The sequence below is a fragment of the Kogia breviceps genome, chromosome 15 (assembly GCF_026419965.1).
Source record: "Kogia breviceps isolate mKogBre1 chromosome 15, mKogBre1 haplotype 1, whole genome shotgun sequence".
Taxonomy (NCBI): domain Eukaryota; kingdom Metazoa; phylum Chordata; class Mammalia; order Artiodactyla; family Physeteridae; genus Kogia; species Kogia breviceps.
This window is the reverse complement of record NC_081324.1, coordinates 72920045-72943779: the sequence shown is the minus strand read 5'-3', so window position 1 is coordinate 72943779 and position 23735 is coordinate 72920045. Positions and strand designations below refer to the sequence as shown.

The 23735-nt window shown below is 51.8% G+C and overlaps 1 protein-coding gene across 12 annotated transcripts in view; it reads right to left on the bottom strand.

Moving 5' to 3' along the window:
- Nucleotides 1–7725: 7725 nt before the first annotated feature.
- The window catches only part of CMKLR1 (chemerin chemokine-like receptor 1), a 40435-nt gene continuing 24425 nt past the window's right edge, over nucleotides 7726–23735 (bottom strand). For 8 of the 12 annotated variants that reach the window (XM_059039387.2, XM_067015670.1, XM_067015672.1 and 5 more), the window contains 2 exons: nucleotides 11988–12063; nucleotides 8195–11353 (listed from right to left, as the gene is read on the bottom strand). In XM_059039387.2, the coding sequence (XP_058895370.1) occupies nucleotides 10253–11350 (1098 nt within the window). In that variant the 5' untranslated portion in view covers nucleotides 11351–11353; nucleotides 11988–12063 and the 3' untranslated portion in view covers nucleotides 8195–10252. Of the gene's footprint in view, nucleotides 11354–11987; nucleotides 12064–20496; nucleotides 20600–23735 lie in introns of those variants that run through there. The other 4 variants (XM_059039381.2, XM_067015666.1, XM_067015669.1 and 1 more) reach the window with 2 other exon arrangements.

Below are 23735 nucleotides of genomic sequence, written 5' to 3'. Positions count from 1 at the left end.
CCCTAATGACCGCTTTCAACTTGATTACCTCTGTGAAAACTCTATCTCCAAAGCAGGTCACATTTTGAGGTACTGGGGGTTAGGAGTTCAGCACATGAACCCGGGGGACACACTTCAACCCACAACACGGGTAAAGCTTAATTGTTTTTTTGTTTTGTTTTCTGCCAATGCAGGGGGGTGGGAGAAGTTGAGACAGATGTCATAAGGAAGACCAGATCAGCTGCAGACAAAGAAATTACATTTTCTTCACACACCAACATTGCAGCAAGCATTCGAGGTGCAACCCCAATACGTAATTTAAGCAGATTTGCGCAGCCCCCTGAAACAATGCTCTGAATTAGGCACGGCTCCCAGAGATAACAAAGCAAGTGCAGTCTTGTAGCTCCAGTAAAAGGGAAAAAAATGGAATATAACATTACAACAGCGAGAGCTAGCAACTTTGGGGGGCATGTAATATTTTCCAGATGCTGTGATAAGCTCTTGACATGGATTATTTTATTGAATCCTCATGCAACCCTGCAAGACATTTTCCCCACACGCCGAATCATATGGATGGGGAAACTGAGGCTCAGAGAGGAAAAGTTATTTGCCCAATCAACCTGGCCTGATTCCAGAGACTATGCGTGTGATCACTGGCTACTGCACCCGCCTATCTTTTCTGAGCTGGCTGACCTCCTCTTAAGGCCTCCAAAGCATGTCCCTCTCCTCCAAGGGAGAGGGTGGGGTCCAGACCTGAGGTGGGGCTGGTGTGCAGAAAGCTCAGCTTAGTCAGATCTGCAGATTTCCCGGGGCTTGAGGGTCAGGCTTCAGAAGCTCAGCTATACCTAGCTTCTCCGAGGAGAATCCATCAGGGAGTTACAAAAACAACAACGGCCAACAATGACACTTCTAAAAAGGAAACAATCTACATGTCCCTCAATAGGGGGTTGCCTGAATGAGTTGTGGTTCTTCTACTAGGTTTGCTAGGAAATCAACTGAGCAATTAATGCTCTATAAAGGAATATGTGGTTGACACGGATTGATGTGTCTGAACCAAAATGTGAGAAGAAGATGGAGCCGTTGAAGGGGATGGAAAACCACATTGAAGAGCAGAGAACAGTGGAACTGGCTGTGGGGACATCTGGGTTCTTGCCTTGGCTCACCTCTGATGAACTGTGGAGTCCCATCAGGGATCCAATGGAGGGGCTCCACTAGACTGACCATAAGGGTCTTGTCAGCTTTGACATGTTCAGCTTGAGCAAGCCGTTTCCATAGAAACTATCTGCATCGTTGAAGATGCTGTGGCCAGGGGACCAGGATGACACACCTGGGAAATCCAGGAACCAGAGAGTGGTGACATTTAAGATTCCAACAAGCTGAAAACCCATTGTCCCTATGGTGAGCTTGCTAGGGGAGCAGGGAAGCCCCTGCTCCATTCCCAATTTTTTGCTCCTTCAACCTTCTCGGTTCCTGCAATTCCACCTTTAGCATGCCATTCGTTTGGGCTAAGCAATGCCAGCTCCCTGATGCTCTTTCAAAGGAGGGAAGGAATATTGGATCAAATCACTCTCCTATTTTGAGGAGTCAGAGATGGGGGAGCAGTCGCTGACAGATGCATCCTGGCCCCCAGAATCAATCCCAGTTCAGCAACTCCCAGCCAAGATGTGAGTCTTCTCTCTCTAACTCCTGGGAGGTTCAAGGCTTTATAACAGAAAGCCTTTCTCTCCCTTCTGTACTAATTTCTTCATACCTCATTTATTGAACACAAGAAGCAGCATATCTAGTGAAAGAGTATGAGCCACCAAGCGATACAGGCATGGGTTCAAATCTCAACTCTTCTCCATACTAATATGTTGTAAGAGTCAGGAAAACGAGGATAGTCATTGCTGTCATATCCCCAGAGCCCAGCACAGTGTAGGTGCTCAATAAAAATCAATGAAACTTCCTAAGTGTCATCAATATAGAAAAAAAGGTGAAAACAATTTGGAAATGGTGAATTGTAATAGCTGTTGTCATAAAACTCGAGGATGATGATGATAATAAAAAGAACATCAGCTTGTGCTTATTTCTTCATTCATTCCACAAAAATACTGTGAGCGCTTTTTGTGTACTAAGCACAGCTCTGGGTGCTGGGGATACAGAGGTGGGCAAGATATACACCAATCCCTGCCTTCACGGAGCTCGCCGCCCGGTAGGGGAACAGCCTTACAGAAATAAATGAAATTATTCCAGATGGCAATAAGTACCCTAATAGATATCTGTGTGGTTCTAGGAAACTTGAGCTCTTGAGTTTCAACTTCTTCATCTCCAAAGTTAAGACACTTTTATGCTTCAGGCTTCTAATGAGGATGAAATGGGATGATGGATGTGGAATTGCCTAAAATCCCATCATGAGTCAAACCTCCCCAGTAAAGCACTGGGCCCTGAGCGTTGTAAACTGCCCACCATGAACCAGGGGCTCATAGGCTGTTACCAGCCACAAGCCAAGGCTGGGAGCCCCCTTTCCCACCTCCCTGTGTGTGTCCCTGCTCTGTGGCACCAGCATCTGGGAACCAACCAGAAATTCATTCTATTATCCAGATGTTTACTCTATAGGTGTCAAACATCTGTATGATGGAAGCCAGGCAGAAGATAATCCGGATCCACCTCTCCCAAAGCTGGGCATCTGGGCTCCAGGGACACTTGGGCATCAGGGAATAATTATCTGGCTGTGCTTCCTGCTGTAGTATCACCCAGTGCCCAACACAGACCTGGGGCCCAGTTGATCGCTCTATCCATGATTTCTAAGCGGAAGTTTGTGGTCATGGTTGTGTACCAGCCAAATCCTTCACAGAGTCCTGGTCCGGAAAAGAACTACAAAACAATAGGAGGAGGGGAAAGAGGAGGAGGGAGGCATCTGGTTCCTTTAGTTTCAGGCTGCAATTAATTAGACAAAAGGGAAGGGAAAAAACCAAGGGAGGTAGAAGCACTTAATGGAAGCCTCCTTCATTTGTGACCACTCCTAATGGTACAAGGGAAAAAAACGTGGCTTCTCCATTTCCAAACTAGGTGACCTGGGGCCTCAGTTTCCATGTCTGTGAAATGGGGGATAGTCCTACCCTTTCCAAGTTCCATCAATATGGGAAAAAAATGTGAAAATACTTTGGAAATGATGTATAGTAATAATGATTGTCATGAAATTAGATGATGATGATGATGATGATAAAAATAACATCAGCTTACGTTATTTTTTCATCCATTCAGCAAAATACTGTGAGCACTTTTTCTGTGCTAAGCACCACTCTGGGCGCTGGGGATACACAGGTGGGCAAGATGGACACGGTCCTTGCCCTGATGGAGCTCGCTGCCCAGTAGGGGGACAGTCTTAAGGCAGCTAAACAAATAAATCAAATCATTCCGGATGGCAGGAGGTACCATAATGAAAATGAAACAAGAGATCTGATAGACAGTGAATGGGGATGGAAGCTACTTTAAGTGGGGGAAGGGGTCAGGAAGGACCTCTCTCAGGAGGTGACACTGGAGCTGAGATCTGGAGGAGGTGGAGGAACCAGTCATGCAAACAGAGGTCCCAGGATAGCAGACATGAAGGCCAGAAGTGGGAACAGCCTTGGATGTGTTAGCGTTGTTGCCGTTGTTAACCCGCCTCTTTTGTTTTAGGGACTCAGAGAGGAATGCCTGACTGGGGAGCATCACGAGATAAAGATGGAGGAGGTGCTGTCAGTCCTCTAGGGCCTTGTAAGCCACAGTAAAAGGTTTCAATTATTGTACTCTGTGACGGATGGATGCTTTGTGGTGAGTGGTTGTCGGGGGGCAAGGCTGGAAGTGGGGAGACCAGTGATGGGGTGGATGGATGCATGTCTAGATGAAAGAGGGCAGTGAATGTGAGCCCAACACCTGCTAAATGCTTACATGCCACATCTCCTTTAATCCCCATAGCAACCCCGTGAGCTGCAAGTTCTTATTATACCCATTGTACAGATGAGAAAACTGAGGCTTTGGAGATGTTGAGTAGCTTGCCCAAGGTCATAGAGCCTTGACCTTAGCCCTAACCCTAGCTGATGTAAATGGTGGAGCTGAGATTCCAACCCACTCAGTCTGACTCCTGAGCCCATGTGATCCTGGATCTTAACCATCAGAAGCCCTCTGAGTCAGGGGACAGAGCTGGGCAGGGGGTGCTCAGTCTTTCCTAAGGTCCAGCCTCTTTGGATGGACCCTGCAGGGATTACCCCCCTCTGAGTTGCTCCCTTGAATCAGAGGGAAGCCCCCAAACCTGGGTCTGTCTATGCTGCCAATGCAAGTGGGAAGTCATTCCTGCAGACGCCATGAATTATTTTATTTTATTTTTAAAAATACTTTTAATTGAGGCATAACTTAATTACTGTGAAGTGCATTCGTCTTATATGTACAGATAAATGGGTTTTTACATATGAAGACAGCCGTGGAACCACCATCTACATCAAGATAGAGATCATCTCTCACCCATACCCAGGACAAATTTGAAGGGTAAAGTTTATGCCCCAAACACAGCATGTCTCTGCCCTGTATCAGGTTTTTCCAAGATCTCCTGTTTCCCCTGGAAGGAAGACTCTGCTGGAAACTCCCAGTGACTCCCAGATCTTAGACAGGGGTCCTTCAGGGCAGACCAGCACCAAAGCCCTTGTCAACAAACTAAGAAGTGAAGCGGGTAGCTTGGTGAATGTCCAGGTCTGTAGAATAATGGTATTTAAAAATGATCCACATGAGCATTTCCACACACATCTCATTTCACAGCAGTCAGTGAGGTAGGAAGGAGGTCCCAATATTATTACCAAAAAGCCTCAGTTTCACCATCTGCAAAATGGGGGGGATGGGAAGGGATGAACTTGATGAAGCCGAGTTCCTTCCAAACTCAACAACCCTAAGATTCTCAGGCTCAGGAGGAAGTGACAAGCCCACCCAGACACCACTTCCTCCCTCCAAACGAAAAACCAATCTCTCAGATTCCCCCACTCTCACCGCCTCAAAATCTGACACTGGAGAGAGAGCACATGCTTGCCATCGTTCTCCAGGGAGGAGTCTCTTCAGAGGACAGTTTATGTTTGCAAGTTGCTTTAGGGTCCAGAGAGACTGGGGTTTGAATTCTAGCTCTGCCACTTACTAGCTGTGTGACACTGGGCAAGTCACTTCACCTCTCTGAACCTCAGTTTCCTCATCTGTACATGCAGATAGTAATGGTACTTACCACAAAGATTGCTGTAAGGATTCAATGAGTTAACGACAGGAGAGTGCTTGGAGGGTGTCTGGAGGATCCCCCAGGGCAGAACTTGGTGACCTCCAAGGTTAAACCCCAAGTTCAAGCACTTGGATTGTCGTCTGCTTAAATTCCCCTCAGCCACCACCCACAATTGCTACATTAATACGCTTCCATTCCTCTTAGGTTAATATATGTATTATTTATAGGGCTTTATTATATGCTCAGAGGGCTCCCCTGAGAAATATAAGTGTGCATTGGGAGGTACATTTGAATAATATTTACAGTTAATTTCTGTCAATAAAGCAATGCACCGAGGTCTCTGTGCAGCTGAAACGAGCCCTGGGTTGGTTTCCCGCTAACCGGTCCCTGGAGAAAGCTTGGGTAGCTTTTAACTCTCTCTGGAATAGTCCACTTCTCTCAAGCTCCACCTTGGCTCCCAAAGTCCAGGCACCAGGGCATTCACCTGGATGCCACAGCAACCTCCCGCTTCCCCTGTCGCCCCTCTCTCTAGCTTGTCCCCCAGAGCAGCCCTGGGCAGCGGGCATCCTTTCAATAGGCAGGTCTGAGCACATTACTCCTTTAAACGCAGCTTCCCCTTCACCCCCATCCCACAGTCTGGCCCTGTCTTCTCTCCATCCTATCTGGTCCCTATTCATGCTACTCGCTCTGCTGCGGCCTCCACCCCCTTTCCGTCGCTCAGTCATTCTACTGCCTCCCACATCAATGCTGTTGCCTGCACCTGAAACACCCTCTCCAGCACCTACCCGCCTACCCGTCCTTCACATCTCAGGTGTCTCTTCCCCCAGGAAATTCCCTTGGCCTTTGGGCGGGGTCACATCCCTCTATAATATGTGGGTAGCATTTACTGTGGTTGTTTTCCATTTGGGGGGTGTGTTTTTTTAATTGGCTGTCGCCACTGGCCAGTGAGTGTGCTCAGGGGGACAGAGATGGTGTATGTACCGATCAGCCCCGCATTCCCAGTGCCTGCTGGGCCTGGCAAAGAGGACGTATTAAATAGATGCTTGTGGAGCGGGTGAATGGGTGGATTTATAAACAGATGGTTATGGAAATGGATGGGTGTGTGAAAGGATGGCTAGATGAATGTGTATATGGGAGCATCTGTCCTTGGGTGGCCCGATGCATGGACTTAGGAGTAAGGAGTCCTGGGTTTCAGTCCCTTCTCTGCCATGGCTTGCTCTTTTGTCTTGGGTAAGTCACTAGCTGTCTCATATCCTTGGTTTCTAGGAAAATTACATGAGTGGAGGGAATATTTTTCGAGATGTGGATTTCTTGAAGTTCAAAATTTGGGGAATGGGAGGTCGGGAATTTCAGAGCTTTTCCTGCTGTCTCACAACATAGCTGTGTGACTTTGGACAGGACATTTCACCTCTCTGAGCCTCAGCTGGTCTTCCACGAGTTGGGCGGGGAAGGCAAGGGTCAGGCCCCTCCAGCATGGAGCCCCATGCTTGCTTCAGTTTCTTTATTTAACAGAAATGTTGTCCTTAAAGAGGGGAAGCAAGCAAGCCCCCTAACTCAAGGTCTGACAAGCAGCTCCCTGGTTCCCCTGGTCTTGGATACCAGCCCCGGTAGCAATTTTCCAGAGCCAGAGCATCACAGCATGTCAGGGAGGAACGGGAGCAGAAGGCCAGAGGCAGGAGTTGGGGAATCAATGACCACTCCATCCAAGCCAACACCACCTAATTCTGCAGATTTCTCGAAGGGAAGCTCTTGCGACCTCAGTTCCCTCGTCTGTAAAATGGGAAAGACCTGGGTGGTTTGAGTTTGAATGGCCCTGTGGCTCTCATGATTGGATTCTCTCTTCTCCCGCCCACCCTGGCCCCCAAGCTCCCCAAGCTTAAGGGCTTAAGGGCTTAAGGCAAACTCCCCCCTCAGCCAGCACCTGGATGGGTCTCCCCTTCTGAGCCCCTCCCTCTTGTCTTGCTCCTCCTCCTCCTTCTCTCCCTTCCCCTCCCCCTCCCCCTCCTTCTCCATCCTCCCAAGGGCTGAAGAAGCTGGGAATTCAGGCGGCAGACCCAGTTCCGTTTACCTACTGTGTGACCCTGAACAAGTGAGGTCCACAATCTGACCCTCCCTTTCTGCACCGCCCCCCCGCAAGGTGGGTTTGATGGTCCTCTTCTCACAGGACCGGTTTTTGAGGGTTTGATGAGATTTTGTGCCTGACACACGGTAGATGCTTGATAAATGCCAGATCTCTTTCCTCATTGTGTTCTCTGTTTCCTTTGTGCTTCCCTCCTCCCTACCTCCCCCCGACGTCACACAGCATCTTCTCTGCTTGTTGCTCTGCCCACAGCCCCGTGTCCCCTCCACCCACCCACCAAACCCAGGAGGCAGCACTGAGGCTCCACTGGCGGGTCCTGGCCCTGGAGGGAGGGCTCTCGGGCACAAAGCGTGTTGGCTGCCTGTGGAGTAATTCAGGTGAACGTGCTTTGTGAACTGCTGGGCCTTTGTATGTGTGACCTCTGGGGTCATCAGAAGAAGCTGTAGGGACAAGGTTGAAAAGGGTGTTATGGTTGCACTTAAGCATTCGATGGGGAGCTACAATCGGAACAGGAGGACTTGGTGGGGCAGCCAGAAAGAGCGAGCCCCGGCTCCGAGGAGGAAAACAGCTGGTTTTCATTTTGCTCCCGTTCATCAGCTTTTCCAATGACAAAATGATTTCCTGGCTTCCCCAGCCTGGCCTGACCCGCACGCATCCCGGAAGGAACGAGAAACTGAGCCCCAAGAAACAGCACGGTGCTCCCCGAGTGGCTGGTGACTGTCTCTGGGGCCTGGACCACGTCCCACTCCACCTTGTACCCTGGATGCTTCCCCTGTGAAGTTGGGAAGGCGGGGAGACAGGGGGCGCTGGGCAATATTTAAAGCTCCCTTAGCTCAAGCTAAGGTCAGATTGCTCAAAACAATCGGAGGCCCCAGTGGGGTCACTTCAGAGCTGCCTCACAAACACAATGACCCAACAAGGGAAGGAACAGTTTGTCTCTTAATGAGGTGTGATTCCAAACAGCCCGTGGCCTCAGGAACTTGCCTCGCACTGTGTAGACGTTACATCTGTTCACTGTATCTTGTTGAAGTGGCTTCGCAACAAAGAAACTTGGAAGAGAGCAGAATATGGACACTTGGAGGCCAAAGGGCCCTCCCGCCAGGCCTCTCTCCCCACTGCCCCCACCCCGGAGAGCTGGGGGGGACACAGGACGTGGGAGCCCGGGTGGGTGGCTATGAATGGATGCCAAGCGAGCCGGGAGCCAAGTACATTTTCTTTGCCACGTTGGATCATTTTTGAAAGCTATTTGCAAAGCTGCCTTTAAAGCCCTTAAGATGTTTACATTAATCTGCTGAGGGTTGCATATATATTTATGGTCAAAACCCCAAGCCTCTGCGGACTTATTTGAGCCAGACAGACCGAGGTTCAAACCTAGCCAGACTCTAACAGAGACCTGCTGGGTGCCCTTGGGCAAGTTACTTAAACTCTCTGAGCCCCAGATGCCTCATCCATAAAAGGGAAGTGATAATTGTACTTAACTCAGGGCTGCTGTGAGGGATAAATGAGATACACATGTAAAAGTGCTTAACATAGAAGTGCTAAATAAATGTAGGTTACCAGGATAGTCTAGAATATTCTCAGTAGATACATTCGCCATAAAAGAACAGAGTTTCTGGGACCAGACAGAGCTGGGTTCAGACGGGTAACTGTGCCCCTGGCTAGCTGTGTGACGTTGGGTGTGTAACTTCCCTTCTCTGAGCCTCAGCTCTGCCGTTTGTAAATGGGACAATGACACTGCAGCACAGGGAGGTGTGGGTCCCAGAAAAGACAATGTGACTGCACATAGGAGGGGCCCTAGGCCTGTGGCCCCCCCTCGGCCCTGCATCTCAGGAGCACAGTCCAGTGAGCCAGGCTCCAGATTCTGCTTCAAGCTCGGGGACTGAACCCTCGGACTCAGCTTCAGCCCGTGAGGTGCTCCCAGGTTGCTTCCCGCAGCTGCTTGTGGACTAGCCTCCAGCCAGGCTTTGAGGAAGTTGAGAAGGAGTAGATGTCCCCCACCATCCTCCCATCTGCCTCCTGCCCTGGAGTGTTTTCTTCTGAGTATCTCCAGCCCGAACCAGTGGATCAGGGAAAAAGGAGGAATCCCTGTGATGGGGTGGAGGCTGCTGGTGAAGCTGCCCACCTCGAACCAGCCCAGGGTAACAAATGCAAAGTGAGAACAGGGCTTGGGGCAAGGGGCTGGCGTCACCCCCACCCCCAAAACAGCTACGGCCCAAAGTACCATCGCTCTGGGAGGTTCGAGGGTGAGTTGATTCATGTCACGCACCCTTTGAAAGGTCTTTTCTTTCTTCATTCCTTCCTCTAAACCCCAAGTCCTCATCATAGCCCTGCTTCTCTTGCCCTCACAAAGAGCCCCACGGCTCCTCAGGACCTGCTGTCTGTCTTTTCAGCTGATCTGAAAGTCAAATGCGTTCATAAGTCACCTTCTCTTCCCAGGGAACCTGGAGAAGGTGTGTGCATTTCCACACGCCCTAACCCAGAGGAAAGGCTTGAGTGGCAGGATTTCCGGCCAGCTATTGACAGAGGGATTATGAGCGAGGCGTGACCTACATCACACTGGGTTTGCTCTGACCTCCTCTGCTCACACCAGGCATGGACCTTGAAAAGTGTTTGTGTCATTCCTGGGAAGCACTCAGGTAGGTAACTGACCCCTCTTTCTTATGCCCTTCCCAGTTCATGGCAGTGCTTTTGAGAATGCTCCCTTTTTTTGCTTTGCATCAGTCAAGGCTGGTCTCCCAGGATGCACGGGATGCTGGTCCAAGGCTGAGCACCGTGGCATGCTCTGTCTGCCGTGCCCCTGGAAGAAAGGAGTTCTGAGCCCTGGATTCCCAGTTCAAAACACAGTTCAGCCCCCCGCAAAATACAGCGGGCATCTGTGGGTGCCTAAGATGTTCTTGCTGTGGTCTCGAGAAGGCGTAGCTTTGAGCCTCCAAGGTTGGGAGTATCCACGGGCGGGGGGGGGGCGGTGTTCCAGGCGAGGCTCACAGCATGCTGGTCTCCCTCTCGTTCATGGATGACATCTTGGTGAAACTTCTGTGGCTGGGATAGGAGGAGTGGCCTGTGTCCTCACTCAGAGCATTGACCAGACGGGAGAAGAGGGCCACCTTGAACTTCTTGAAGTCCTGACCCACGAAGACGTACAGAATGGGATTCATGCAGCTGTTGGCAATGGCGATGGCAGTGGCCAGGGGCACACCCAGGCTGAAGACGGAGCCAGGCATGGCGCTGTGATGGAGCTCCAGAAGGTACAGCGTGTGGTAGGGGCACCAGCAAAGGAAGAAGGTGACAACGATGGTCACGATGATCTTGAAGGGCTTCTTGGTCTTGGCCAGGCGGTTGCGCCGCAGCTTGTAGACGATGGTGAAGTAGCAGGCGGTGATGGTAAGCGCTGGGGTCAGGAAGCCACAGAGGAAGCGGGTGACGGTCACGGCCACGTGCCGGCCAGAGGCCACCGGGTCCATCTGGGGATGAGTGGGCCACGAGGAAGAGCTGGTGGCGGACAGGCTGAAGTTGTTAAAGCAGGATATTTTCCCGTGCAGATGGGCTGTGTCCCGGAAGACGAGGGATGGGGAACTCAGGAAGAAAGCCAGGACCCAGACGACCATACAGGCCGTGTAAGCCAGCCGGACGCTGCGGTGGTTCTGGGACCAGACGGGGAGGAGCACGGAGATGCAGCGGTCGAAGCTTATGACAGTCAGCAGGAAGACGCTGGTGTACATGTTGTGGATGAGCAGGAAGTTGCTGATCTTGCACATGGCTGTCCCGAACACCCAGTGGTAGTCCATGGCGGCGTAGGTGATGTGGACTGGGAGGAAGACGTTGAACAGGAAATCCGCAACGGCCAGATTGAGGAACCAGACGGTGTTCACCGTCTTCTTCATCTTGCAGGTGGCAATGATGATCACCAAGCCATTGCCCAGGATCCCGAGGAAACAGATGATGCTGTAGACCACCACCAGGAAGATCCTGACCACCCTGCCTTCCAGGGGAGATAAATCCTCCAAAACCACGATGGGGTCGAAATCGTCAGAGTACACATACTCATAGGTGAGGGACGTGTTGTTATCCTCATCCTCCATTCTCTGCAAGTGGAGGCGCAGGGGTCATTAGGGGAACTTTGATTAGAACTGGCTTTAAGAAGTTGACCACTGCCAGCGTGACTGACAGTGTCCTCCTTGGCTGTGAGCAAGGCCAGTTGGGTGGCTTTGCTACTTTATTTACTTGACTAACACCTCTCATGCACCTCCCATATATCGGGTACTATTCTAAAAGGTTGACGTGTGTAAACTCTTTTCATCCTCATAATAACTCAATGAGGTTGTTACAAAGCCCATTTTACAGATGAGGAAACTGAGGCACAGAGAGCTTAAGTCACGTGCCCAAAGTCATACATCTGGGAAGAGGCAGAGCCAGGAGTCAGGCCCCAGCTTCAGAGTCTATGGTCCCTCTGGACCACCATGTTTTTGCTGCCTCTCTGGGACCCTCCCCTTTCCCTTACAGTCTAGTGGGAGACAAATATTCATCAAAAAACTCCTCAAATCATGGAAAAATCGCAACAAAGCTAAGCTCAATAAAGGAGAGGTGCATAGTGTTGTGAACTTGGTTCCGACCATATTTCCAAAACCCAGGGACAGCCGCACTGACAGTGCACCCACCTCATCCTCGTCCCCCACTGATGCCCTTTGGAGGGATGAGTTCAGATCCCGTGTCCCTTACCGTTCACTATTACGATGCCCAAAGCTCTCCAATGTGGGTCCCTGGCCAGTCAGTCCCCAAACACAGCTGGAAACACCTGCAGGGAAGAATGAGGAACAGCAGTTGGCTCTGGATCTAAGAACCAGAGGTTTGGGTGGACCCAGAGCCAGAGGTTGAATGTACCGCTGTTAACTCCCACTTTCCAGAGGAGGAAGCAGAGGCTCAGAGAAGCTAAGTGATGTGCCCGAGGTTACCCAGCTGGGAAGTGGTGGAGCCCTCTGAACCCAGATCCACAGCTGAACCCTTCACCCAACCCCCATCTCCACCGATCCCCCCATCCCAGCACATGCAGAGATGAGAGCCCCATTCAGGGGTGGGTGCAGCGGAAGGTGCAGGGGAGAGAGTATGGATGGCTCGATACAAATCCACTGCCAGGACAGGACCCAGAAAACACCATTTCAGGCAGTGTTTGGGGACACAGGAGACAAGAAGAGGAACTGCCCAGAGCACCTACTATGTGCCAAGAACTATAATTCCCTCATCACATTAAATCCTCCCAGAGGTTCTTCCAGGTAGGTGATACTACTCTTGTTTCGGAGCTGCGGAAACTGAGGCTCAGAGAGAAGCATCCTTCTCACCAGGCATCCTCTGGGCCCTTTGGTACCAAGAATTGGGCCCTGGTGTCACAACGGTCCAATGAGACAGACACAAATGCATTCCCTGAGCATTTACCGTATGCCAGACAGCTGAACTGGTTCTTCATACAATCCCCATAACAACCTTGTTGGGTATTTTCCCAATTTATGGAAGAAGGAACAAAGATTGGAGAGTTTACAAGCTTGGGAGGTCTTGGAGGAGGCGGTCTCATGCATCTGCCAGCTCTGTGGCTTTGGACACATGATTTCTCCTCTCTGAGCCTCGGTTTCCTCATCAGTAAAATGGGAATACTCACTACTTCACAGGAAGGATGTAAGAATTACAGGCAATCAGGAATTTGGAGCATTTGGCTCAGTGCTGGCACACAGTTAACCCCTGATAAATGTTAGTGATTACATTGCAACCCAAGGGTAAACAGCTGAATTCCGAGCTGGAGTTCGAACCCAGGGCGCTGACAACCCAGAGCCCATGCACTTTCCACCACCCATGTTTTCCCCATCTGACAAATGGGCTCTAAACCAGATGTTTCAGCCTGGCGAGACTGGCAATCAACACTTCATTATAAATAAGTCCAACCCTTCTCCATATAAATTCATCACTGCTGCTTGATGGGCTTGAGGTTGTATTTTATTGCATAAAAGTCATCTTTCGCTTTTTATTAAATAAAAGCCACTTGGAAATTTCCATTGAGGACTCTGGGCTCAAAGGAGTGGGCATCATCCCACTCTGCAGCCTGGGAGAAGAATCCAGAGGTGTCCAACCAGGGGTCCCCAAGGACTTCCTGTGGGATGCGGAGAGGAGATGGGGAGGCAGCAGCTGCCCCCTTCCCCGACTCCCACAACTGGGGGAAACGTGACAGGTGTTCATAATAATGATGTATGTGCTGAGCATGTAATTCAGATGGTCTCACTTTGACCCAGGAGGGGCCACAGCGAGGCTGAAGGAGATGAAGACGCTTTTGCCCAGGACAGCTGGGCAGGGGGTGGGAGAGCCTGGATTTGGACCAGGTCTGCAGAATGTGGGATCTTGCCCGCCACTCCACGCTGCGAAATCGTGATCTCATGACAGCCACCGAGTGTGTCCTTGAGGAAGGAATGAGCAGGCCGGGGTTCCCTGTTCCGGGCTTTGCGGGATCCAGGGACGAGGACATGGCTTCCCAGGGTGCCTTCCCACAGGGGCTCACAGTCAGTCACAAGGGACAAGACAGAGGTGGTGCTGTGTCCTAAGCAAGGCCAGGCTGCCCACAGGCAGCCCCGCGGAGGAGCATCCCCTAACCTGGGCATCGGAGGCTTCCTGTGGCAGGTGGGCTATGGGCTGAGTTTTAAAGGACAGTTGTGAGTTAAGACGGGAAGGAGGGAGGAGGGAGGGCATGCCAGGCCGTCTCCCCTGCCCCCGCATCCCCCACTCATTAGCGGGCGGGGGGTGGTGTCTGAGCCCCCAGAGGAGGGCGAAGAGTTAGCAGGGTCTCAGGACCCAGCAATTGGCACTGAAGCAGCTGCAGAAACTCACGTCACGTCTGCCTCTCCCGCTGGGCTGGAAGCAGCTCGGGGTCAGAGGTCACAGGTCTTTTCATCTTTGAGCAGGGTGGAGGCCAGGCTGGGCCTGCATAGGGTGGTGCTGACATCCCCTGGCATGTCTGTCCGACTACTACTCACCCCTCATCCCCCCAGGAATGTCAGTATCCCCCATAGGTGTGTGCCCTTCTCCCCCACTCCCCGCTGCCTAAGCCCCTGGGATCTTCCTGCAGGGGGGCGCCAGTCACAGCTTTTCCCTCAGCCTCAGCCTCTGCTCTATCCCGATGTGCATCCCTCCTGTCCTGTACTGCCCCCAGCCTGGGCAGTACAGCAGAGCAGTCAAGGAGACAGACCCTGGGGCCCAGCCTAGCTACCAGCGTCCAAATCCTCCTACTTCATGAACTCCCTGTGACCTTGACCCACTCAGGTATCTTCTCTGTGCCTCAGTTGTCTTATCTATAAAATGGGTATGATCATAATAGTTCAAATGTTATCACATGCTAAGTACAGAGAACAGGGTCTCTTATGGGGTAAGCACTATGTTTTTACTGTCATTATTACTGTTGTTATTATCATCATTTTTCCCCCTCAGTCTTCTACTCTTAACTCCCTTCTAAAATGGCCTTTGCCATTCTAAAATGGTGGGAGGGGCCAGGAAGGCCAGAGGACCTGTGTATCTTGCCCGCTTGTCTCCCCAGCTCTGGGTTCAAGGGCAGGTCAAGGGCGATACAGGCAAGAATTTGCTTCTCTAAGCTCCAGTCTCCTCATCTCTCCAGCAGGGTAAGAACCCTTCCCTCATTGCTGTTGGAAGGGTCATAAGAAATGACCATGACTCCTTTGCCAATTGTAAAGAGCTGTAAAATTCTCATTGTTCAGATTCCTTAAACCCTCTGTAACCAGGAAGCTTAGGAAAAAAGGGTATAAGTATAATTATACATACATAACATGTGTATACTAACATTGTATACATAATGTTAGTATACATTATGTGTATACTAACATTGCATACATAATATGTGTATGGCTAACATTTATTTGAGAACTCCCTATATGCTATTGTGCTCTGCAATAGCTTTACAAGGATACATTAGCTTGCAGGTAAGAAAACTGAGGTTCAGAGAGGTGAAGCAACTTGCCCAAAGCCACACACCTGGGAAATCTGACTCCAGAGCTTGACTTCCAAGGATCCCAAGTGAAAAGTCTCTTGGCTTCCCCCTGCTTCCCTGAGAGATTAGGAGTCCCAATCCCACCTCTCTGAGCTCTCTAAGCCTTAGCTTTGAACCCTGAGAGCTCAGACCTTCATCACATTCTTGATCCTCCCATGGAGCTGCCTTCCCTGATTTCCCTTTGCTTTGCCTTCAAGGTCCCTACAAGCAGCTACCACAAGGAAATCACATCTGTGATGCTGTATTAGTCCTGGACAATGATGCTACCCACTGCCTCTCTCAAGGTGCCCTTTATGAAGCTCCCTGCCCAGTGAGAAATGCCCTGGAGAATTCAAGGTAAGGAAAAACATTTCCTCTGAGGAACTAGGCTGCTTCCTCAATCTTGATAAACAAAGTTCTACAAAGGATCACATTTCCCTTTTTGATGTGGCCGTAAGGAAGCTCAGAGTCACATCTGCAGGTCAGAGGCAGCAAGCCCATTCATCCTGCTGGTCTGCAGTTTCTGCGTTGGTTTGGGTTGGCTCTGATGTCTACATCTAGCTATACTTTATGTTGGTTAGTTCCTTGTGATAGATAATTCGGGGCACACTCTAGCCCAAACATTGTACCAAGCTTTTTAATAACATTCACTCATGCATCCCCAACAAACCCCAGCAGTAGTACTGCTGTTACTCCCAGTGTAAAGGTAAGTAAGGCTAAGGCACACAGTCAGCTACCGCCAGTTCACACCCAGGTTGCTGTGACTCTGTGCCCTGCTCTTAACCACCTTGCTTTCCAGGAAGTGGAGCACATCTTTCCATGTCTGTTCACAACCTTGCTGATGCCCCAGGGTCCCCAGCTACACCCTCCCGGGAAACCTCCTCTTTGCTCCCCTTTTTTAGCCCCTCAAGGAACCCATGTTCCCCAGTTTTCAGGACAATCTGGCTGAGGTCTGGGGCACAGATGGGAATCGTTTGCCAAAGCTGACATTGTCCATCACAGCCCAGGCGGGCAAGTGACCCTGTAGCCAGACTGTCCTTCTTTCTGCCCTCGGCTCCCCCAGGGAGCCCAGGGGACAGATGAGCTGTCCTGACTCGGCTCCCAGATTCTTCCTGTGATCCCAAACTTATACCCATTTGGAACCGGGGCCTAGAGCTGGTCTGCTCTGAGGATCCTGAGACAGACTCCCCAAGCCCGTCTTGGCAGTCCTTTCTTTGGGACAGTTCCCATAGGTCCCCAGAAGGGGATGCCAGGGAGGAGGTGGTAGGAGAGGCAGGAGACCCGCTCTGACACCGGAGCAAGTTGCTTCCCCATCTCTGAGCCTCGGTTGTGCCATCTGCAAAATGGGAATGATAATAGTCCCTGCCCTGCTTACTTCTCAGGACCGCTGGGAGCATGCATTAAGGCCCTTCAGCTTGTCCCACGCTTGGTGAGGATGATGGAGAAAGACCCAGCCTGAGTCAAGGCCCTGGGAGGTCTGAGCTCCACTTTGTGGAGAGACAAAGGTTCCCGAAGTGAAGCAACACATTTGCTATGTGGCATCTGCCAAAAATCAAAATCACTCTTTTTTTCAGAGTGTAAGAGTTTCTATCCCCTTTTAAATTTCCTCTACAAGTTCAAACTCATCTCTGAAAACCAGGCTCCTCTCCAGCCAGTTTTCCCTTGGCATCCGTCCCCCCACCCCCTGCAGTGGGTTAAATGTCCTCCCTCAAAAAAAAAAAAAAAAAAAAAAAAGATACGTACACCAGAACCTGCAAATGTGACCTTATTTGGAAAAACGGGTCTTTGTAGATGTAATTATCATAAGGATCTCAAGATGAGATCATCTTGGATTAAAGTGGACTCTAAATCCAATGACAAGTGTCCCTATAAGAGGAAATAACAGAAGGAAGTTTGACACAGAAACAGAGAAGGCCATATGAAGAGGGAAGTGGGGACTGGAGAGATACAGCCACGAGCCAAGGAATACCCAGAGCCCCAGAAGCTGGAAGACACAAGGAAGGATCCTCCCCTAGAGCCTTCAGAGGGAGCACAGCCTGCGATGGCTTGTTTTCAGACTTCTGGCCTCCAGAACCACCAGAGAATATACACTTCTATCGTTTTAAGCCACCCGGTGTGCAGTAACTTGTTACAGCAGCCCTAGGACACTTAATACACCCTCTGTTCTGGCTCCGCCAGCACCCTGCTCCCCACTGCGGGGCACGCAGTATTTATATGATTATTACTGGCTTCACACATCTGACTAGATTGCAAGCGACCTGAGGGGGAGGACTGGGTCTTATTCAGGCTCTTATCTCAGGTCAGAGCAGAATGTGGGCACCAAGTGGGTCCTCAGGATATTGCTGTGTCTTCACATGGTCTTCCCTGTGTGCGTGTGCATGTCCTAATCACCTCTTCATATAAGGACATCAGGCAGGTTGGATTAGGGCCCACCCTAATGACCTCACTTTTCCCTAATCACCACTTAAAAACCCTGTCCCCAAATACAGTCACGTTCCCAAAGTACTGGGATTTAGGACATCAGCATATGAATTTGGGGGAGGGGATACGATGCAGCCCACAACACCTATATAGTTGTCATTATTGTTAGAACTTAACATTGCTATTTGCTGTTCCTCCAGGCTGCTCCCTCTGTACTGGGATTGCCATCTGGAATGTACAGGGAACGCCTTCGTGCAAATCGGAAAAGACAACAACCCCAGCAGAAAAATGGGCTAATGATATAAACAGGTAATTTACAGGAGGGGAACCTCCAAACCGCGGTATTAGACAAAGTGATCATCAAAGACATGCAAATGAGAACTGTGGAAAGGTTCTAGAAAGCTGGGATGGAGACCCCCTGGGGCTGGCACAGGCTTCATGCCTTGCTGCAGGTACCCGAGAACCCCTGCGTGCCCCCCAGCCCATGTGCGGTGTTTGGAGGGGCATGCCTTAGCTTTGGTTCTCCAGAAGCAAACCTCACATAAGCCTGCCTGCAAAGGTGATTATTAAGGAAGTGTTCCAGGAAAACCCAGTAAGGGAGTGGAGAAGTAGGATTAGGAAGAGGAGGAGGTCCGACAAGGGGGCAATGCCAGGCAAAATCCCCGGGGGAAGGTGTTTTGGTTCATGCCGGGGTCAGGGAACAATGGAGATTGAATTCCAGGAGACTATTTATATCCCTCCATCCTGTCGTAGGAGGGCCGCATCCCAGGCCCTCCCAGCGCCTGAGGGCAGTCCTCCGACAAAGAGCCACAGGTGCCGGCTGTCAGTAGGAGAGCCCAGCGGGAGGCTGTGTGCCCCCAAACAGTCAAAGATCCAGGGGTCTCGGGCAGCGCAGGGGCATCTGCTGACGGCTGGAAGCTGGAAGCTGCTTACGTCAGGTGTGGGAGAGGCAAAAAGCTACGCAGCTGTTAGAAGCAACAGATTAGCAAGTGTACACACAGCAATTTAAAACCACCTACCCAAATAGCACATAAGTACACTGAAAACAAGCATCCAAAAGCAGCAACACACGTTTTGCAAGAACAGGGCCAAATAACGAGATACACACTGAACAGATTAGAATGGCTCCTTGGGAGCGGGGGTGGGAGGGAGAGGGAGAAGGAAAAGGGGAAAAAGGAAATGAATGCAGAGAAGAATGAAAATAAGACAAGGGCGGGACTTCGGAGGCCTCTGAGGCAGATGAGGATGGGTGGAGGGGTGTCATTATGTCAGCCTTTCCTCCCCTCCTGAGGTCCAGAAAAACCCAAAGCAAACAAACACACACCCCAAATTCCTGCCCCGGGGTTTAGGCTTGGGCAGTGACCAGCCCATGCCTGGGTCACTGAATCCCTCATAAAGCCACATTGGGCAGGGGAAGGACCAGACAAGCAGCCTTGTCCCTGCCCGGGGCCTTGAGAGCCCCGCCCTGCCAGCCTCCTCCATCAGGCTGGGAATGAACTTGGACGAACCCACAAAATGAACAGCATCAACCCAGTCAGAGGTGGCTGTGCGGTGGCCAAGGCCCGATTCCTCCTGCCAGAGACCAGATGGACCAGGCAGAAGACGCTGCACAGGTGGTCCTGCCCTGCCCACCTGGCCAGGGCCTTTGCTGGGGAAGGGGTGGGAGAGCTCAAGGCCACATCTGGTTCCTCCCACCACAGAGAGCAGAAACCTCAGGCAGATGTTCTTTGCTTAGTTTTTATTAAGCAAACGTGTATAGAGCCCTCACCAAATTCCAGGCACAGTTCTAAGCACTATTACAGAAGAGGAAATTGTCCCAGAGAGGTTAAGTGCCCAAGGCCACACAGATAGCTCGGGTAAGCAAGATAGGCCAAAATCTTCACTCCAGACAGAGGAGGAAGCTCACAGCCTGATGAACTGCCAAACCCACTCTCCTTCCTTGTTCACTGCCTCACCTCCTCAGGACATTCCAGAATCCTCTCTTGGAACCTCCCAAGAGTCCCCACGAGGTCAGGGTGTGCATTTTGCAGGTGGGGCAAGACGAGGCTCCCCTGGGTTTCCCCTGCAAGCCACCCTGCCTCTGGGTAATGGCCCTAAGGGGATCATGTCACATCCCAGGTGCTGCAGGAAAAGCCCTTTGGAGGGGGGCTCATTCATTCATCCATCCTTCAAGGATGTTTGGAGCCTGCTGCCCCCTGGCCCTGGAGAGGAGGCTAGGGTGCCGTGGGCACGGCTCTTCCCACCTAGACCTCCTCCTAACCCTGCAAGGTCACTGTCATCAGTCCTGATTTACCGAGGGGATGTCTGAGGCCAGGGATCAGTGGGAGAAGGGTCATTTGCCTGCAGTCACACACCTGGTTAGTGGCGGTGCAGGGATTTGAACACGGGTCCTTAGGAATCCAGGGCACCACCTCCTCCAGCTGCCTCCTGCTGGCCTATGTCCCCTGGGCTCAGGGGACAGCAGGGCTGAGAACCATCTGGGCAGCAGATGTGGCCCTCAGGTTCCTCTTCTCCGTGTCGTTGCCATGCCCCTCTGCCAGAGTCTGCAAAGGACTCGCTTCCTTTCTGTCCGAGTCTGGTCTCTCCCTGCTTGTTTCTCCGTCAGCCTCTGTCTTGGTCTCTCTCCCTTTGTCTCGTCTTGTATTCTCTGTCTGTCCCTGTCTCTGTGTCTCGCCCTGCCTCTCACTTCCCTGTGCAGTCTCCCTGTCTTCTCTCTGTCTCCCTGTTCCCTCCCTCTCTCCCACCCTCCCCGCTGAGAGGCCAAGCCACCCCTCACCTTCTCGCATCACTCACCTATGTGCCTAGCGGGCTACACCGCAGGCTGCCACCCAGGCTCCCAGCCCGCCGCCTTCCGGCTGCTGCCTCTCCAGCCTATGGCTAACCGTCTCCTGGCTGCAGGCCCCAGGCCGAGTGCAGGGGCTTTATCAGGGCCCGTGGGCGTGGGAGCCCATTGGGGAAACTGGAAACTCTTCCCCCCATGTCTGGCCTGGCTCCTGTCCCCGTCTCCCACCTCCCCGTGGCCTACCCTGACGGTCCAGGCCGGGAGGCCCCGGATGCCTCTCTTCCAGCTTTTGGAGCCTCCAACAGGCTCTCAGGAGCTGGGAGGCCCCTCAGAGGGCATTCTGTTTTGTAGCCGGGGAAATGGAGGTCCAGGAGAGGGACTGACCCTCGCTAAGCCTCAGAGAAGACGGCCTTATTAGCTTGTCTTGCACGTGATGTATCCCAGAGCCTAGAAGCTGGCCTGGTGCCTGACACACCTTATGCCTCACCGCTCCGCCCTCCCCTCATGGCATAGATTTGCAAATGAAGCCTCAGAGAGGTTAAGTGACTCACCCCGGCTCACACAGCCTTTAAGCATCAGCCCGGGGTTTGAACCAAGGACTCTCTGACCCCCAAACCTTTGGCTCTTTCTACTTGCCCAAGATCACAGCCTCAGCCAGCAGGTGAAACATAATGGGGCCTTCCAGGCACCACTCTCCCGGTCACAAATGTCCCTCCTCGGCGGTATCCCCACCTCCCCCAGGCCCTGCGAGCCAGCTTTGGTCCTGATACCTTGGCCTCTGCCACAGGCCCCTGGCTGGTCCCATCCACCAGTCCCTCATCCTTCAGGGCAGAGAGAGGGGGCCTCCCAGCCCCACAGCCGGCTCCAAGAGATCCTCAAGGGTTACCATCCCTGGATCCCTAGGCCTGAGAGACTCAGGAATCTCGAAACCACACAGCAGCAGCTGTTCCAGCCACAGCCCTGGCTGCCAGCACTGGGACAGAATTAGCTCTGTGTTGGGAGAAAATTTCCTCCCTGGTCCCACGCCCCCACCCAGGAGCTCTGGCTGAGTCACTGTAGTGGGGATGGAAGGCGCTGGCTGCCTAACCGCCTGCCCCATTTTCTTTGGGTTGGGATGGGGCTGTGTTTGGGCTTAGGACTCTGCAGCGGTGGGCAAAAGCAAGGCGCTTATGCCCTTCGATGTGGGCAACCTGCTTGCCCAGAGGCCCCAGGAAACCTCCAGTGCCTGATGCGAGCACTGAAGCAGGACACTGCCCCCCCACCCCAGCGCCAAATGTCCACTCCGCGGCCTGCATGCCCCCCATTAGAATGATCCATGCCTTCTCCTCAATGTGCTGTCCTCAGAGTCACTGCTCCCTGCTCTGTGCCCTGCAGGCTGAGCTGTAGGAATAATATTGTTAACTCCCTGCCCTCTGACCTCCAGTTGACTTAATCCATGAAGGCCCAGCAGGGGCTGCAGGACAGGAAGAAAGCAGGTCGGGTGTTTACTGTACCAGTGCCCTCCCTGCAGGGTCTGCATGAGTTGGTCACAACTACACGACCTGGGTCCCAGTAACCAGTCCCTCCCTGACCCCTCGGCCTAAGGGCAGGAAGGTCTCCTTGTATCTTAGACCCCAGGTCTAAGATACAAGGATACATCATTTATGCTGTCCACACTTTCTAAGTCCTCCCTTGCCGAAGCACTCATCAAGTGCCCATTTGAGTGGGTCATCTGTTTCCCGCTGAGACCCTGATCCAGAATCCAGACTCTCCGTGTCTCCCCCTCCGACACCCACACGTCTGTTTCCTAAACAGCTCACAAATCTGTCCGTCATTTCTGCCCGCCTGGGTGAGTGCTAGAGATCCCTAACCAGCATGTCACTTCCACTATGATTTCATTTTCCACCTAGTAACTGGAGAGACCTTTGCAAAATGCAAACCGCATCACAGCTCTCCCCGCTTAAAAGCCCCTGGCAGCTCCCGTTTGTTCTTAGAACAATGCTAACTCCTTACCAATGTCCCAAAGGCCCAAGCAGTCTGGCCCCTGCCTACCCTAGGACTGAGCCGAGGCTAGACCCCAGCCCCAGAGATAATCCTGACTCGGAAGCAGGTTCCTGGCCCAGGTAGAGTGCGGACTCTTCCTTGCAAACCCAGCCCCACTATTTTACTGCAGACCCAGCAGCTATTCCAGCCACAAAAGACCCCCAAGATTGTTTGGATGGATGTCTCTCTTTGGACATATGTCCAAGATTGTTTGGACGTTTGTTGTCTGGACCTATTGTTTGGACGTATGTCTCTCTTTCTTTGGACGTATGTCTCTCTTTCCAGGCCAAAAAGCTACTCTGGCCCCCACCGTGGGTCCAATGCACAAACACTACAAATTCTCCCGGCCACTCAGCTTCCATCCAAAGCGGTCAGGGAAATAACCTGGTTCTCTCCCCCATAAACAGTGCCCCAGCCTCTGAAGGTGGCCTGTAAACAGATTTTCTCCCATGCTTATAACCCATTGGACTGGGAGGCCCGGCATCCCATTCGCTTAATCCCCTGAAGTCAGCCTTGAGTCCGGTTACGCAAATAATCCCCGAGCTGTGTACACAGAGTATCTGGAAGGCAGCAGGCACAGGGGTTTTACGTGAGCCGCTCAGGATGTGGTTGGAGGAGGCTGCCAGTGGTGGTCGCTGTCTCCCCAAAGCTGGCAATGCCCTCAGTGTTCTGCTCATGGCGTGGGCTTGGAGCCCAGACTCTGAGTGGCTCCTGGGTGCCCTGTGAGTTGTCATAGTTCCAGCCCCTGTCCCCCTAAATCCAGGCCAGCACAGCCCACCTTCAGCCCTGAGGGCCAGGCTGCATCTGATACCGCCCCAGAGCATGGCTTCTCCTCTGGGTACTTTGAGACGCGTGGAAGGCAGCAGCCAAAGGAACTGTCCCCATCTTTAGTGCCCCAACCTGCTGTGGGAGAGAAAGGCAAGGAAGCTGAAGACCGGCCTCATCTGCTTCTGCAGCCCTTCTTTGCAGCCCCTCCCTCTCTCTCTGTTACTCTGAGAAGCTTACCAGGCCCCTGAAAGTCACTCCTGGACATTCTGGTAAAGAGCTTTTGACCCTAGAATGCCAGGGTTAAATATTATAATAATCACCAAAATATCAATATTTTATTGAGCACCTACTATATATGCCAGGATATTGAGAAGCACCTTATGTGTATCATCTGACACAAACCCAGGGGGATTATTATGACCATTTTAGAGTTGAGGAAGCCAAGGCCAGAGAGGTTAAG